This window comes from Gopherus evgoodei, chromosome 4 (genome assembly GCF_007399415.2).
Source record: "Gopherus evgoodei ecotype Sinaloan lineage chromosome 4, rGopEvg1_v1.p, whole genome shotgun sequence".
NCBI lineage: Eukaryota > Metazoa > Chordata > Testudines > Testudinidae > Gopherus > Gopherus evgoodei.
In genome coordinates, this window is record NC_044325.1 from 138,440,349 (window position 1) to 138,458,215 (window position 17,867).

The following is a 17,867-nucleotide window of genomic DNA, read 5'->3' on the forward strand; positions in this document are numbered from 1 at the left end:
TGTGCAGAGTCTCTGCTTTAGAGAATGAACTAAAGATGGCTTTCACATGTCCTTAAAATAGGCCTTGCTCCAGGGATACACAGCTAGCTGCAGCAGGAGGCTCTGGCTGGCTTTTGGCTCTAACCAGCACCAGGAAACTCTAATTTAGGCTGAGCTCTCCATCCACCCATCCATCCAGCTTCTTATTCTGGGGTGAAGTTCAACCTTGTTCTGGGCCCAGGCCTGCAGTCACGGGAACATTGGGTTTGCCCAGATCCCAGGCACAAGCTGTGACTGCCTTAGGGTTTGCCGGACAGGTCTAGAAGCAAACCCAAGTGCTGGGAAGAGCTAGGTATGAGTGTGTGGGGTGGGCGGGGAAGGAGTGAGATCATCTCTGCTGTAGCCCATTGGCTGGGGAGCCAGGGGCGGGCAGGGGAGGTTTTCCTACAAAATGTCTCGCAAAGATAGCCAGGTAGCCCGATCCCTGTCGAGGCTGCACTGACCTATTTGTAGCGGGCTCATCAGTGTGGTGTTAGCTGGGAACGTGCTCACAACTGCGCCTGGTCGTGGGAGGAGACTGGGGAGACGGAAGTGATATCAAATCCTGGGCTGAACTAGAGGTGCAAGAAAGCAGGAGCTGTCCCCTTTGACTTTTATTACACTATAGGTATAGGAAAGGTGGGGCTCCTTCTGCACTATAGCGTGCGGCTGGGCCACCCGCGCCGTGCAGCCCCATTAAAGGCTCTGCCCAGCGGGTGGGTCCCTGGGGCTGCTTGGAGGAAGGCGGGCGCGGGGGCACAGTTCATTGCTCCAGGCAGGAATCCGCAGCGATCTGGCTGCCTGTCGGTTGATCCTAGTCGCTCCCCTAGGGACCCTACACGTGTCTTGTGGTGTGTGTCCCATCGCTCCCCTAAGACACTGCCTGGATCCCCCTCCGCTCCCGAGCGCCCCCAGCTACAGCCGGCAGGGGTGTGGCTGCACGAAACTCCTCCCCTAGCTCCCCGGGGAGAAGCCCCCTTCTCTGCCAGGCCACTGTCCGGAGCTGGCGGGGCGGGGCCTGGAGTCCCACCCCCAGGGAGGAGGCTGCAACGAGCCCCCCCCGTGCGGTGCCACTTGCCCGGATAGCTGCCCGGTGCTTGAGGCAGGGGGGCGCCAGCCAGTGGCCCCTGGTGCATTTGGCACGGCGAGGGGGCGTTACCTGCAGATTCCTTCCCCCAGCTGAGCAAGTAGGGGAGAACCCCCTTGTCTCCCCCAGCAGCCGGTGATTCCCTCCCCCGCCCGCCCTGCAGCGGAGATCCCCGGGGCTGCCCGGCCGGGATTGTCACACCTGGGCGCGCTGAGCTCCCGGCCGGAGGGAGCCTCCTGCGCTCACTTATCCCCGGTCCAGCGTCCTTGAGACAGGTACCGACCGCTCCTGCAGGCGAGCGCCCCGGGCGGGGAGGCGATGCCCAGGTGTGTGCCCGGGCTGCACCTGGGATGAGGGCGGGGACGGGTGGTGGTTTGGATAAAGGACACGGGGGTCTTGCAGGGAGGTCCCCCCCCACCTCCCTTGGGATGATTTTTGTGCAAAGGCTGGTGGGGTGGGAGGGTTGTGTCTGTGATCAGCAAAGAAAGAGCAGCAGCTGGGCGTTCCGCGATCCGCCCCCCCCGCACCCCCTTTTTGGGAAAGCTTCTCCTTTTGTTCGGTGAGCAGAGCCTCCCTGGCTCTAGGGTCTGTAATGCCGCCTTTCCCAGAGAAGGGGGAGTGAATTACTGATCACTTATTACCAAACTCTCCTTCCCCTTCGCGCCCCCCGCTTAGCTGCTCCTTCCCCTAAAACAACCGCACAACAGCGCCGTGTATGGGGCGGGGGGGTTGGCGAGATGGAGGGGTGGGTGTCAGCAGGGAGGCTGCTGACCCTGCCTGGCTGCAGCGCATAGCAAAGTCTGCAGCAATGATTCCAGCTAAGCACAGCCCTGGGAGAGTGGGCAGTGGGTTCTGTGGCCAGAGGGGCTGGAAGTAGGGGTGCTGCTGCACCCTCAGGCTTGAAGTGGTTTCCGTCATATGCAGGGTTTAGAGTATAGTTCAATGACTCTCACCCCCCCCCCAATGGTTCCAGCACCCCCGTCCGTGGGTGCTCGGCAAATTAAGGGGACTGAGGAGCCTTTGTAAGTCAATCCTCAATACCAAGCTGTTTCTGCCGAGGTGCAGAGGAGTGCACGCCCCTCTCTTTGTCTCTGGGCATTTGAGGTGGCAGGAGCCCAAACCTGGCTTAAAACATTAGCCTGTTGGACAACAGGGAGGCGCCCCGGGAGAGGTGCAATGGGGAAGGGAGGTGTTGGTTCCTTGGCTTTCTGCTGAGTCCTGGCTCGCTGGCTGGTCAGTGTAAGTTCTCTTGCCCCAGGAAGAGCCCAGAAGATAGGGTCTGGGTCGTGATTCCAGTGTGGATTGGTTGCCTGCAGGTTCTCCCCTCCCCTTGCAAGTTCTTTTCTCCAGCGTGACAGAAGAAACCCACCGAGGTGCAGTATGGCCCGAGCCATTTTTAATAACCCTGGGCTGAGACTCTAGTGTCATTCACTGATAGGGAGGAAAGCGGGACACATCTGACTGCAGACTTCCCCAGCCTAGCTGCCTAGGAGGGCCGCAGCCTTATGGTTTGATTGACAGGCATCTTGCTCTCACCCTCTCCCATGCTCCTTGGCCAGCTTTCATGCTGCACAGACCATTGGTCCATCAGGACAGGTAAGCCCATATTTGATGCTCCACATGATGTGCGTAACCCGTTGTCCCAGGCAGTATATTCATAAGTGGAGTTCTTGACCTCCCTCAAGCAATCAGCTTAAGCCCTGTGCCAGGAGTGTCCATCACCTTTATCCTAGTGGGAATAGTCACACGTGTCTTCGTAAAACTGCCTATTGTAAAGGCTTGGGTTTGGGGAGCCATGGAGAGATGGTAACAGAGAACCTGAGAACAGACAGGGGGGCAGCAGGCTTAGAGCTGGGGAGAGCATTAAACCATAGGATAGAGTGATGGTTCACAGGGAGAAATGACCAGAAGCTCCTTAAAACAGACTATATTAAAGCAAGTAGCAAGCCTGCTCCAATGATTTAATCAAAAGAGCAGCCTAGAGGAGTCTCCTTTCTAAAACCTCTTCTTTCTCGGTCATGGGCCGTTGCCCATTTCTGTGCCCACATGGCTAGGCTGGCCCATGAGGCAGGAAGTGTGTCACCGGAACATATTCAGACTTGGTGCCAGCCCGTGAAACTCTGCTGAAGTCAATCATGCTTTCATCTGCTTATGAACTGGGCCCTGCAGCCTCCTCTTGGCTAGGAAACGAGGTGGTGTCAGAACACATGTTGAGTCAAGTGATTGTAAATGTGTGAAGGAGGACATGTTGCCCTGGTTCACCAGGGCCCACTGACTCTGTCAAGCAGGACAGTCCTTTGCCTGTGCTGAGTTGCTACACTGTGTGTGACCTCCTGAGGCTATCCCTGTTATTTCCAGTAGAGACCAAATGCAGTGACTTCTCTGCGTGCGGGTGATGGAAATGGGTGGATGTGATTTCAAATAAATAATAAAAAAGCCTAGAAGACATTGCAGCTGGAGGTGTCTTCCACCTGCAGGAAGTTCATTTCCTTGAGCCAGGCTAACAAAAGAGATCGCATCCACTTGAAAATGCAGAGAGGGGAGGGATTTGGCTGGGGACATGGCTTGGTAGCTCTCCGTTAATGTTTGATGATGATTGTCAAGTATGTTGCAATGTATGTCCTGGCAGTTTTTCAGCACTCCTTTAGGATGCAAAGCACGTCAGTGTCACGAAGCAGCAAGTTCTGTTACTGTTTTATTGTCCTGGGGAGATTACTTTCCAGCTGGAGAGGGAGGATCTGACTTTCCAGGCATCCTTCTTCCTTCCTCTATTATTTCTTTCTTTGTCCTCAAGATCACTTTTTTTTTTAAAGTCTTTGGAGATGATCCAGAGAAGGTGAGTTTTCAGTATTTACATTCTATTCCTCAAGCCCCTGCATGTGGGATGGGCTGCCCTCCTTCAAGCAGATGTTATTTTCCACTCCAGCCAGTAAAGACTGCAGAACAATACAGTGTCTGTTGCCTTGCATCCTGATTGCCTTATGTATTTGAAAAGAGTGTAACTGAGACTCTGGGCCCCCCAGGGACTTCTCAGCTGTCACTATGCCCACTGTGACACAAGTTCATGGGAACAGCAAGAACAGATCTCGGATCCTTGTGCTCAGAGACACAGACCCCTGTTACATGAGCTGCAGGAGAATCTTAACTGGCTGTTAACACTATAGAGTCTATGACATGCAACTGAATAGTTAGAAGGCCGTGGTGTACACTCTGCCAATTCTATTTAGCAATTGTCTCATTTTATTTTTAAAGTGCTCTTGGGGCTGCATAAATCATTAAACTACAGTCAGGGACTGAAAGGCTGGTGTTTTAAGGAGTAGCTTAAGCCAAAAATGGACCCTGCATAAGAGAGACCAAAGACGCGGACAGGGATCAGAACTCGAGTGTGGCAGGACCCTATCAGTTTTGAAGGTCAGATATCATACTGGGGCTAGAAACCAGCGATGAACTCAAGGCATGGAGTTTAGATCTTGGCTGTCCCAAATTTGGATGGTGTTTTGAATAGGGCCCATTAGAGAGAGGTGCTCAAGCCAATGGATCCAGCACTCACTGGGAGAGGGTTCTGGATCCAGCACTCAGTGTTCTGATTATTTGTCCAGCTAAGGTGGGTTTTCAAGACGATAAGGAGTGAGGTAAATGACAAACCATGGAGGGTGAAATATTTTACCAGCAGAGTCAGAGCCTTATTGCAATGGGGGGTTATTTTAGCAGAGTCTGGGGAGAATATTATTGATCGGCACCTGCACCGTTGTGTTTTGTACAAAGCTCTGACAATTCCTCCTTGTCAATTACAGGCAACACTGTTCCACCCTTTATCCAGAGCCTGAAACTGAGGTGCTCTAAAATGCCCATCAGAGAGGTAGCATGCTGCTAGATAAAAGCCTTCTAACTAACCTTGTTATCTGATGTTCTGCTGGCGGAGGGGTGGGATAGAAACCTCATAGCCTTGAATCTTCTCTTGCTTCCAGCTTACTGACTACCTCTGTGAGATCTTGGGCAAATCAGTGACCCTCCCTTTGCCTTAGTTTCCCCATCTGAAATCCTTCAGGGACGTTGTGTAGATTAAAGAGTGGATGTTAATACAGCTCCTTGAAGATGGTGCGCGCATGTGCGGGTGAGAGAAATGTTAGAACTGTGCTACGTTTTTATTCATGTGATCCATGTAGGTGTTAGCTCTCTGAAGAGACCCTCACATTCAGATGGTGGAAATAATCCTGGTCAGAATAGAGATTGAAGTTTTCGGTCCTGAGTACCGAAAACAAAGTTCTTAAACTCATCATTAGGCTCCTAAAAAGAAACATTCGCTATTTGGATTCTAGTGGCACCTAAGGGCTCTGCTGTGCAGGGTGCTGTACAGCACAGTAACACAGTAAGAGACAGTTCCTGCTCCAGAGAGCTTGATATCTGAATAGGCCACACAGTGTGGGAGAGGGGAAGTGCACTGGGTGGCAGAGGTGCCAAGCCCCTGCAGCTTTTGTTGACTTCAGTGAATTTGAGGGTGCTCAGCAAATCTGACCGAGTGAGGCTAGGTGAATTTAGGGAGCTAATTTTCAACACCCTAGGTTTGAAAACCAGTCAAATGTCACAAACCCACCATGGCAAAGGGGGTTGGAATTGGCCCTTGATCTTGGCATGGGGAAGTCGGGGAGTCTACCTGAGTTGAGCCTCAGCTCTGCACCCACCAATTTCTCCCCTTCCCCCCAAGTGTCAGATCTCTGGCACATTTGTCTCTCTTACCAAGTGTCAGTTCATTCCTCAGACAGCAAATCTCTCTCTGTATAGCTCAATATAAATACACTGTCATTAGGATTCCAGAGCAGCCCTCTCCTGGCAGCTGTCTGCCCTGAAATGCTCTTGCCTGGACAAACGAGCTCGCTTGACCCCTACCTGTCCCTGACTTAGACGGGAATTAATTCACTTGGCCTGTGGGAGCTCTGGCAAGCAGAGGGGAAGTGAAGGCTTTAATCATAGGGTGACCAGATGTCCCAGTTTTATAGGGACAGTCCCGATATTTGGGGCTTTTTCTTACAGAGATGTCTATTACTCCCAACTTCCTGTCCTGATTTTTCACCCTTGCTATCCGGTCACCCTACTTTAATCACCTTGGCGAGGGTGGCAGCCAGCGTCCCAGAGACCTGCTCTCGTTAGAGGGTTATCCAGGGTGAGAGCTGCTGTCAGATGAGTTGAATGCAGCAGTTGGATGGAGGCTGGAGCCAAGGTGCAGGGGGAGGTGGATTTAATTAGCCAAACTTTGTGTTTGTTTTATGCTCCAGCACTGGGGGGACCGGTGCACTGTGTGACCTATGTGTGGTGGAGTCGCTGCAGCAGCTCGAGGTGGGGAGAGAGCCGGCAGGGGAGGGGTTTGCAGGCAGGTTCCTGCTGCAGGTGGCTCTGGTGCCAGACAGCACAAATCCACCACCATCATTAGTCTTGTTTGCCTTCTCTTGTATGCAGGTCCTTTTCCTGCACCCATGTCCCCTTGCACCATATCCTTCCTCCTTGTCTGTGCTTTCCAATTTGCTGCGCCGGGGGGAGGACTTTCATAGGCACAGCTGGGAGTTAGGCACCAAATTCCCATTGGTTTCCCATGGGAGTTGGGTTCTGTCATGAGGGGAGGGGGATTGTCTGTTAAGGGAGATGAGCTTAGCCCCTTGTAGCTAATTATCTGCCTCCCTGGTGATGGGTCAGGGGGCTCGGGATCAGGTGAGAGCCTGCAGATCATCTGGAAAGGGGCCAGGTGGCAGGACCTGGTTTGTCTGTCTAATGACTTATATGGGATTGTTTTAGTTTGGAGAAATAAACTTCTCCCTGAAGGCAGGGACTGAGATTCTGCCGCTGGTGGGAGCTTTCTTCCCTGTCCTGGCCGATGAGTGCGCCCCACCAGCTGGCGTGCTCTGAACTGCCCTTTGGGCCTTCTGAAAACATCTCCCCTCAAGAGCCTGTGAGCTGCGTGGGGTGGGATCAGTCCCACCCCTACTAAGCTTTGGGTGCTGTCACCTCCACTAGAAGAGGGCTGTTGCAGGGCACTTCTAAGGCTTAAATTCAGGGCCTCGAAAGGTCATCAGGTTTGAAATACTAAGACTCATCAGTTCGCGTGCCGGCAGGGCTGATGGAGCTTTTCGCATGTTCAGAGCAGATAAACTCAGGAGTTAGCTGTCTCTTTAAACCAAGCTCCTCTCCATTTGGCTTGGTGCTAGGCATCATGGTGCCATCTCTCAGTGTCTGGTGTTTGCCCACGTGGCCTTGGCTGGTATTTGAGATGATGTGGCCTAGTGGTTAGAGCAGGGACTGGGTGGCAGGACTCTTGAGTTCTAGTCCCGGCTTCAACAGTGACTTGCTGCATGACCTTGGGCAACTCACTTAATCTGTCCGGAAAAGGGTGGGGAGGTATCATGATATCTTGCTCCCCTAACGATTAGATGGGATAGAACCCAGTGCTTCCCTCTCATTCTAGGGTCCCCTCATCAGGGCTTCGCTTCTCCCAGGCTCAAGGGATCTCAAAACATGCTTAACAAAGCAAGGGTGTGAACCAGCCTGGACGTTGCTTAATCCACTTCCGCCTTGAGCACCAAAAGTTAGAGTTGGCTATTGATTCATATTAATGGCATGGGTCATCACACCTCCCGGCCCCCAGGGAAATCTGGTTTGTTACCTGATACCTCAGTGAGGGTGGCAGGATACAGTCTATCCTTTCATCACCTTTCATTTAAACAGGGCAAATAACATGGTGACGGAGGGCTTGGTGGGTTTCATCCTGTCTATCCCATTCTTAAGCTGGTCTTGTCTATCTGAAATGCTAGGAGACAGACATAAGAACCTATCAGGTTCCATTAGCCTAGGATATGGTTTCCAGGGCTCTGTCCACTCCCGGATGTTTCTACCACTTCCCCTGCAGAGATGGTTCCATGTTACGAACTCTTCCCAATATAACTCTGAAGCGGCTTCTGTATTTCCTCACATGTATAGAATTGAACAGAAATAAACATTCATGGTTTTTTGGGTTGGTTATTTTTTTTTGTTCACTTTTTTCTCCCCCTAAGTCCTGAAATTTCATCGAAACATCAAAATCCTGCCCCGCGATCTAGAAATGGTCAAATTTACAGATTGAATCCAAATTTTGTTTGGGTAGAATATTGAAATTTTGACCCCCAAAGCCCTTGGTTGAAAGTTGGATAATTTTGACCATAAGAGAATGGGGTAGAGCTGAAGTTGCAGCAGCCACCTTGTCTGCTCTTGTCCCTTCTTGTTGTCTTTTGCTTTTCATCACTGTCGTTGGATTTGGTGCCTTCAGCACAGCAGTCTTGTAAGGAACGCCCTGCGGCAGTTGGTAGTGTCGGTAGCGATAGTCTCTGGTGAAGCTAAGCTCCTGGGTGAATGGCTTTGTACAGGTTGGACCTCCTAATGCTGGTTTCTCCTTTCCTTACTCTTCTGTGTTACCTTTTTAGGTGTTGAGAAGCCAAATGAGATGCCCCCAGTGATGCTGGCAGCACTCCCTTCCCTGAGCGACTTCCCTTTGATGGCACCTTGAGATGCTCTCCCTGAGCCCCCGTGGCCAACAGAACAACGCTGGACCATGAAGTCCCCCAATGCTGTGATCTGCAGGGAGAAGCCGGCTCTGAGTGTTTACCCTTATGGCTCTGAACAGGATGGCTGGGAAGAGGCCAGGGATGAGGACGTGAACTCAGCCCAGATCAACTGCACCATAAGCCACCTGGAGCAAGCTGGTAAGGGAGAATGGATGTTGGTCCATGAAGCTGAAACCTATTACTGTAGGCACTAGACATGGGCACAGCTGTTAGATCCTCTAGCATCACCCCTCTCCAGCCCAAGGCTGTTCCCTAGAGACTATTCTCCAGGTCTCCATCCAGGCCAGGTGTTAGATATCCCTAGAAACAGCTTCCCTTGGTTCTGGTCATTTGGTTTCCAGCCAACCAGATCTCAAGCCAAAAGCAGCTAGTGATTTTTGGGTGTCCGGCTTGAGACGCCTTAAATGCGTCTGATTTCCAGAAGACAGGTGTTCAGTGCTTCTCCAGGGATTCTAATGCAGTAGCCTTGTCAGTAGCCTCAGCAGACAGATCGCTGACTGGCTGGGTTACGGAGACCTGAATTCCCGTCTCCTCCTTAGACGCTTTCCTCCGGGTCAGAAAACACGGGCTGGGCAGCATGGCCTCACCCTGGGTTAAACAGGGGCCATCAGTCTCCGGGGCTGTCAGTCTGGCAACTCATTACTCTCACTAAATCCTGACGCGTCAGTTCACACCGGCGGGGATAGACCCCTAGAGCCGTCTTTGCTACTGGAGAAGTCTGCACCAGGGGATGGGGAAATGGGCCTGAGTTATTTGAATCTTGTGATGGCCCTGGCCCTAGGGGTCAGGGCCCCACTGCCCTCAGAGCCCTGAAGAGCTCTCAGACTATAGACAACATGTGGAGAAAGCAAACAGCTGGGGGGAACACGAGGAAGCAATGAGGCGATACTGGTCAGCATGAAAACATCAGTCACAGCACACCAGCTGCCTACCCATTGGCCTTCTACCTCTGCCCCTTCTATTCCCTTGTCCTCCAGCTCCCCCAGAAATCTCTTGCCTGGGACAGCCAGCATGCTCCTTCCACCTTGGCTCTCCCCTCTCTGTGTCCCCCAGGGCCAGCTTTGTTGGGTGAAGCACTAGGGCTGACTTGCATGTGATGGTACTTTCTCTCTTGGGCAGGTTGGTACTGGGGTCCCCTCACAGCAGCAGAGGCCAGACGCGTTCTCTGCCTTGCCCTGGAAGGCTCCTTCTTGATGCGTGACAGTTCCAGCCCAGACAGCCTGCTCACCCTATCAGTCAAAACTTCTGTTGGGCCCACCCACATCCGGATCTGCTACAGCGCCGGCCGCTTCAGCTTCGACTCGTCCGTCCTGGCCAAGCCCAAGCTCCAGAGCTTCAAGGACGCCATGGCCTTGGTCCAGTTCTACTCCCTGGCCTCGCTGAAGCAAGTCGAGCAGCTGGGGCTGTCGGAGCAGGAGACCACGTCCGTGTCCAAGGATCCGGCCATCCACCTGAAACTGATCAAGCCCCTGTATGTCTCTGTGCCAACTTTGCAGCACTTGTGCAGGCTCATTATCAACGGGAGCACCCGGCAGGTCTTGGCCTTGCCCTTGCCTGTCAGGCTCAAGGACTACCTGTTGAAGTACCCATATGTGCTCTGAGAGACCCCCCCACACACACACCTTGCTCATCTTTCCATCCTACCCTGGCAAAACATGGTGCTCTCCCCACAACCCACTCTGCTCCGGCACCAGCACTGATGGACTCCGAAGGGTCCCTGGCGTTGCTCAGCTGGAGTGCTGCAGTGCGTGGCCTTGGGGTCAGGTACAAGTGTGAGGGGCTGAGCGAAAGGCAGGGATCTCCAGAGCTCAGATGGAAGCAGGTCAGGGGCAGAAAGCATATTTTGGGTTTTTTTCAGGCTCTGTCGTCCCTAGCTAGGGATGCTAATAAAAAATTCATTGTACTATTTTTGTTCTCCCATTGCTACATCTGTGCATTGACTTCGGCTTGCTTCACTGCTTGCTTCACCTGGGCAGGGCTTCCGTTCTGGCTGTTAGTGGGAGAGGGTGGGTTGCTTTGAGTAAGATTTGATGATGTTTCTTTAATATAACTAAGTCCTGATATGCATCGGGGGCTGTGGTGTTTTTTTTCTCCAGAAGCGACTGATGATTTTTTAGGGCCCAACTTGAGACACTGTAAAGGGGCCCGATAGAGGGTGGGTGCCTGGCGCTGCCTGGAAATCAGGCCCCTTTTAAGACGTCTCCAGTTGTGCACCCAGAATCACTGGTCACTATGGGAAAATCTTGACCTTGGTTTCCCTAGGGCGGGACTAGATCTCCAGGCATCTCTATGGTGGAAGCGGCTCGGGCTAAAACACACTGAAGCTCATCCTATGATGCTCTTTACACCCCAACAGTTGCTCCACTTGGAGTTTAAAAAGCTGACCTAGGACAGGATTGTTTGGCTGGCTTCTCCGGACATGCCCGAGTGAAACAGGCAGACTCTTTTCTCTAGCAGCATGTGGTTCTTTGTTCCAGTGTTTTCCTAGTTGCATGAGGCCCAAGTAAAACCAAGCTCAACTGCTGCTGCTGCTGCAGCTAACACAGGCTCCCCTTCCCAGAAGTAGTTCTTGATCTGTCCACAGTGCACAGCCAGATGTATACTGGTGCATCCGGGGAAAACCTTCCCCACTCCCGTAAGGCCTTAGCTGTTCCTACCACAAGGAGGCTGGTGGGTGGCTTCTCCCCCACATGGTGCAATGTCCTTGGGAGGTAGGAGGACTGGTTCACCCTGTTCCACAGACCCCATCAGCTCCTTCTCCGCAAGTCCTACGTTACAACCCTGACAGTTTTGAATCTCTGCTTCGAAACACGACTGAGTCGTGATTCCTATTCATGTGGGAGTGGTGGGGTGGGGTGGGGTGTATTACTCCTGCTGTGTGTGGAATCTACCATGTTCCCAAGGCAGGATGAAATTCACCCCCGTGCAGAGGACCAGCACACAGGCTTAGTGCTCATGTATCCTGCAAAGGGCTGAACTTCCAGGTCAGTAACCTCTAGGTCCAGATGTGTGGGCATAATCACTGCATTTGGGGTAAGCGTCCGTGCATTTTCACAGCTGGGTAGTTCTATTAAAAAAAGCAATTTGGGAGCAGTAGCTTAGATGGTCCCTACTGCACCCTGCTGCCTTTCTCAGCTGGGGCTAGGGACAGTGTCTATAAAGCACCAAACATTCTCCTGTTTCCTTTTAATCAAACCAATGGTGTGAACATGGATTCACAACCTCGTGGGGCTTGGGTGGTGCATGTGTGTCTGTCCAAGCCTAGCCCGTGTGGGGTTTTATAGCCTTTCCCCATACAAACCCTGAACCTCTGCAGGAGGGTTAGAGCCTCTCGCCGGCTTTTCTAGGAAAGCGTGATAACAGGCACATCTACTTACCGTTCTGCCAGCAAGAGAGAGGGAGAGCAAATATGTTAGCCCAGTGCAGTTCTTGGAAGCTGATGCATTTCAGTTGAATCTGTGCAGGGAGGATGAGCCGCCCTTTGGAATTGCCTGCCGTGGGTTTGCAGTCGCTGCATGTCAGGAGCAGCTTGGTGCCTGGTTTATTCTTTCCTCTTTCGGAGCTCAGATTTTGGATTGGCTTCCCACGGAGCTGCTGAAAGACTTGAATGAGGGGCCGCCCGTGGCCATCATGCTCTCCCTTTCTGAGGGAGGCAGGTCGGTTTATTCCTCATCTTATATCGGCGCCCCAGCAGCGCTAAATTCTTCAGGGCAGGGGATGGTTGTTTTGTTTTGTGGTTTGTACAGGACCAAGCACAATCAGGCTCTGCTCCAGAGGGAGGGATAGCTCAGTGGTTTGAGCATTGGCCTGCTAAACCCAGGGTTGTGAGTTCAATCTTGGAAGGGGTCATTTAGGGATCTGGGGCAAAAATCTGCCTGGGGATTGGTCCTGCTTCAAGCAGGGGGTTGGCCTAGATGACCTCCTGAGGTCCCTTCCAGCCCTGATATTCTATGACTGGAACTTCTGGGTGCCAACCTGTCATAAATAATAATGGTACTTAGGAGGAAACCTTGTTCCTCAAGCCTGTGCACTTAGTACCATGGGGAAAGGCAGAGGCTGGAGCCAGGAGAGCTGGGGTCTGTTCCCAGCTCTGCCACAGACTCCATGTGTGACCTTGGGCAAATCACTTAAACCCAGGTGTGCCCCTCTGCTTTCATGAGGGGGCTGAATTCCAGCCTGTCTCTTCTGGCAAGAGTAGAGAATGGGAGGAGAGGCTGGGTCCAGTGTCCTGGGACTGCATACAAGCTCCTCAGCCAGGGCTCTGTAGGTGACTGGTTCCCTGGGTGATGCAGGGAGAGAGAGCCAGGGGATGAACCTGGCATGGTCCCCTGGCTCACCCCGAAGGTTTCCATTTGGAAATCCAAGAAGGAGTGACTTGGCAGCTGGGGGAGTAGGGCCAATGCTGAGGTTTATTTAGTTTGCCACCAGTTTGTCTATTTTTAACCGTGTGATCTCCAAGCTGTGGAGGATTTCAAATAAAATGCAAACACCCCCCTGCCCCCATCTTGGAGCCAGGAGTTCAGGCTGCCTGGGGACGTGGGCTGGGGCCCTCACAGGGTAGAGCTCATACCTAAGGCTACTGGTTATGGGTGCACTACTTGCACAGCAACTGAGATGCTTCTAACACAGATTACAGCCCCCTAGGCACAAAAGGAGGGGAAATTCTGCCCTGCTACCCCCATACAGCTCCACTGAAAGGGACTCTGAGACAGGACAGCTGGGTGCCCTTCCCAGCTCCACCATAGACATTCTGCAAAGAGGGAGGAGCTCTGCAAAGCGGGGGGAGCTCTTCGGGTCACCTTGGCTCAGGCAGGATGGCTCTGGGGGGAGGGCGTCAGAAGGCTAGTGGCTAAAGAGGGTTGGGAAGCTGAGTTCTAGTCCCACCTCTGCTAGGGCCTTGCCGTGCGGCCTTGCATAAGTCACTCAGGGCGAAGTTTTCGGAGATGGCGGCTGATTCTGGGTGCCCTGGCACCCAGGAGCCCGCCCTGCACTGAACTGCCACGAGGTCAGTGGGAGTCAATGGGAATTGCAGCTGCCCAAAGCCTCTGGAAGATTGGGCCTGAGGGGCCGCCTACGCAGGGCACCCGAAATCAGGGGCCCATTCTGAAAGGGTTAGCCTGACCCTCTGTGCCTCAGTTTTCCCATCAGTAAAATGGGGGTGATAGTGGCCTCCCTGCCAGGGTGTGGGCAAGCCCAGCATGCTAACGTTTGCTTAGGGGCTCTGTGCCCTAGAAATCACTATAAATAGCCTAGGTAGGCAGGCATAGCAGAGGAGTGAATTTCTTACAGTGTCAGTTGAACGGAGACGGGTTGGCGGCGCTGGGTGCACTGATATCTGCAGCCTCCTCCAGCGCACTCCCTGGCTTCTCCCAGGACCGTCCTGCAACCTGGGCCTTTCAACCTTTTTCAACTCGCTCCCCCAAGCCCAACTACCCGCCTTCTCCCACTGCAGCTGCGGGCTTGCTGTAGCAGGGTTGCTGCCTGGCACCCATTCTCATCGCAGGGTGGTAGCGATTCTCCTCCAGGCCAGCTCGGTAATTCTTCACTGGGCACAGGAGGGACGCTTGTCTGGTCTCCCCAGTGCCCTGCTATTTCTTTGCAAAGACCTCCCTGCTTTGAAATGCCTGCATCCTCTGGGGAGGGCTGGGTTCTCTCCTCCCTGGCCTTTCCCTCGAAAGCAGCCTGCGCGGCTCCCAGCATGCCCGCTGGCTTTCTGAGAATGGGATGCTGAGAGGCTTGTCAGCTCCCCCGGCCCCACCCACGTCGGCTGCAACAGCAGCTGCAGCCCCCTCGCCTTTTGCTGGATGGATCCATTTCTCATTTGACCCAGTTAGCGGTGCCATCGGGTGCTTCCCCGCACGCAAAGAGGATTACGCAGCAGCCAGCAGGAGGGAAGGGTACTGGCGCAAAGAGGCTCGCCCTCCTCCCCTGGCTAAGCCGAGGTGGGAGTTAGGTGCAGCGGGGAGGATCCAGGTTTGGGCTCCCCTAGCCACGAGCGAGAAGGCGAAGATAATCAGCTGGCATGTTTTGTGCATCTCCGCAGCGCAGAGGGCTACCCAAGCTCTGCCAGGCCAGCTGTAGAGAAACCCTGTGCCCTTCCCACCCGGCATTCATTACCCAAGCTCGACCCTCACCCTGGGAGCTGGGGGATATCAGTTCCGCTAGCTCGGTTTTACAGGGGAAACTGAGGCACGGAGAGGTTGGTTTGTTTTAAGTGTCCTGCCCCAGATCAGGGAGTGAGCCACTGAGTCCACTAGCCAACAATTCCTCCCTACAGATAGCTTGACTCACTACTTCAGCACAGCCACTAGTGTGGAAGGTAGCAGCTGTTTGACAGAGCATAGCAACCGTGCAGAACAGGACAGGAAGTGGAGAATGCCAGAGACAGTGAAACGGCAGGGGGATTTTAAGAAGGCAGAAGAGATGCACTGTCAGGACGCTTCGGCTCTTGCAAACAGTGCCGTTGCATTATCAATGCTCCCAGGCGAGCAGGGGCTTGGGTTTCTGTCTCCTTTGAAAGGTGGCACCTGGTAACAGAGTGGCGCTCCCTAATGACACGACTGGAATCCTGGAGACGTGCTAGAGCTGCGTGAATTGAGGGGAGATACTCTCCGCGCGCGGTTCTACTTGAATGCCAATGCACTTTGGCGTTTGTCCGCCTTTGTGATTTTTTTTTCGTGTCCTTTAGTGCTTAAGCTTTACTTGCGCATGTGCAAGGAAATGACCCGTCTGGACCTGTGTTTAAGGCACTGCACTCAGGAGACTCTTGATACTGACACTGCCACCGACTTTCTGGGTGACCTTGGGCACCTCACTTTCTCTCTGTGTCTAAAATAGGTGTAATGCTTCCTTTCTCCCTCCCTTCGCTTTAGGGGCAGAGATTCTCTCTTAGTATCTGTTTGCACATCACCGGCCACCGCCAATACCAAATGTGAGCCCGCGTGACTTTGTGAACCCACGAGGGGGAGGAAACTTGTGGACCTCCCCTGCTGGACTTTATCCCCTGAGCCCTGAACCCACCAAACCGAACTCCACCATGTGAGGGTCATCCTATCCCCATTACCCAGCCCACTTATCTTTACCCATGACTGTCTGTAACCTGTATGTATGAGTGATGTACCCCCACTGCTTCCTGACTGTATCTTGATCTCACCCACCGTACACCCTGCATTGGGAACATGGCAGACGGTATATGCTATGTGCCTTTCAATACCAAACTGCTAGCATCCCCCTATACTCTGCATGCTACCCCCGATGATCAATAACTGACTTTTCTAACTCTCTGTATCGTTTATTTTTAAACATTTTCTAATAAACTTTTAAATCTGTTTGTACAACACCTAGCACAGTACAGTCCTGATCTAAGCTCTAGGGTGGTAAGACAATGAATAATAATAATAAGATGCTCACAAAAGATGGATATACAGCTTGAATACTTGCCAGAGGCGCATTGTAGATTCACTTGTAACATTTGCCGCTTATGTGCTGTTGGTCAGTTACATAAATCATCCGCTCCAGGAATGGAAACAGTGCCCCGTGTCATTCCGATCACTAACCAATGCAGTGTCAGGTGTGACTCTGCAGCAAGGCATCTGTGAGCAACAGGCAGTCCAAGTCCGAGTGCTTGAAGAAATTTGCAAATCACGGCGGTTAGCTAATGAATTTGAGACTCTCATGGACAACGGGCCAGGGCATTTAGCCAAAGTTTCTGATTAAAGGATTCATTCTGACTTGTTTGCCGTAATTGCCAACACCACCTCGGGCAGCACCTGAGCTTTCCCTGGAGGGCATCTGACTGCAGCCTTGGCCCACCCTTGTGAAATCAAACAAGACTGGAGCCTGCGATGGAGCTACCTGAGATCTCTCCGACTAGTCTTGTCCATTTCCCCCTTGGTTTCCCGTGACTCTGCAGGAGTCGGGGGAAGGTTGCAAGGTTGGGTGCGTGTTAAGGAACGCAACAGTTTGCAAGAACCATGCAAACTCGGCAGCTGCTGGTAGAAGCAGCCAGTCTCTGCAACATGCCCTGAAGACAGCTGGAGGGAGGGCGTGAGGGCTGATGCAGGGTGCGATTTGTGTTGCAGGGACAGTTTCCAGTAATGTTCAGAGCATCTCAACAGCTCGTCCAGCCTGCTCCCCTGTCCCTAGCAGCTGCATCTCCCAGATATTTCAAAGAAAGGTGTGTGTGTGTGTGTGTGTGTGTGGGGGGAAATAAACACCAGGTACCAGACCAGTGGTCCAATATACTGTATCCCAAAGGGAACCCTGACCCCAGCTGGAGAACGGAAGGTCTGGTCATCTTGGCTACGGTGCCTGCAGATGCTGTTGTTATTCTAGTGCTGTTCATTCAGGCTAGTGGGAAGTGACTGAAAGGCACTAGCCAATCTGAATGGTAGCAGGGCAATGGAGAGTCAGGCTCCTTCTGCCTTATTCTTTTGTATTGTCCTAAACCATTTGCTTCTCTCATACCCTGTAGCAGTGAGTTCCCTAGGCTAATGATGCGCTGTCTGAAATAGCTATATGTAAGCTTGGAAGGATTAGATTTTATTGATCAGTGTTGGTAAAGATTGATTTCACCCCCTAGACACAAACCCACGAAACAATATTTTCATCCACCATAATCACAATGTACAGAGAGGCAAAGTAAGAAAAATGCTGCTCGGGAACTTCATAGGGATTGATGTCAGGATATTCACTTGGTATATTTTGACCTGTGATGTTGATAATTTGTGCTTTAATTGTTATAAAGCTTTAACTTTGACTCACAGTGCCCATTGTCATTAAATAAATATTGCCTCTCCCCCATAATTTCATGTAACTGTGAAAATGTAAATTGATAAGAAAATGCTTTAAAATAAACATCCATTGTATCTGTCAAAATTATAAGAAAATAAAAATCTAATTCTGCCAAGCCTAGGTATATGGTCCTTTTAGAATCCTTTCCTAGCTGTTGCTGTTTTCACATATAATGATAATTCTCTTCTTACTCTTAAACCCTCCTCCTCCATAACAGTGTCAGCATTTTCCACTTCCGCATCTTAAGTTTGACACTGAATTTGGGTCCATGCATGTATTTAAATGTCAGTTATCATCCCATCCACACACATCAGGCCTGACAAAGCATGCGCCTCATTAATCTGTGGCGTTCCATGGGACTGGATTTATGCCCGCTGAGGGTC

General features: G+C 52.2%; 1 protein-coding gene across 3 annotated transcripts; it reads left to right on the forward strand.

Moving 5' to 3' along the window:
- Positions 1-526: 526 nt before the first annotated feature.
- Positions 527-10,597, forward strand: LOC115650853 (suppressor of cytokine signaling 2-like). Of its 3 annotated transcripts, none has more exons than XM_030561346.1 (3): positions 527-599; positions 8,551-8,829; positions 9,811-10,597. In XM_030561346.1, the coding sequence occupies exons 2-3, from the start codon at positions 8,679-8,681 to the stop codon at positions 10,290-10,292; spliced, it is 633 nt and encodes a 210-aa protein (XP_030417206.1). In that variant the 5' UTR covers positions 527-599; positions 8,551-8,678; the 3' UTR covers positions 10,293-10,597. The 3 variants fall into 3 exon arrangements, with proteins under 3 accessions (XP_030417206.1, XP_030417207.1, XP_030417205.1); XM_030561347.1 differs by lacking the exon at positions 527-599 and adding an exon at positions 637-657; XM_030561345.1 differs by lacking the exon at positions 527-599 and adding an exon at positions 1,098-1,380.
- Positions 10,598-17,867: the final 7,270 nt, after the last annotated feature.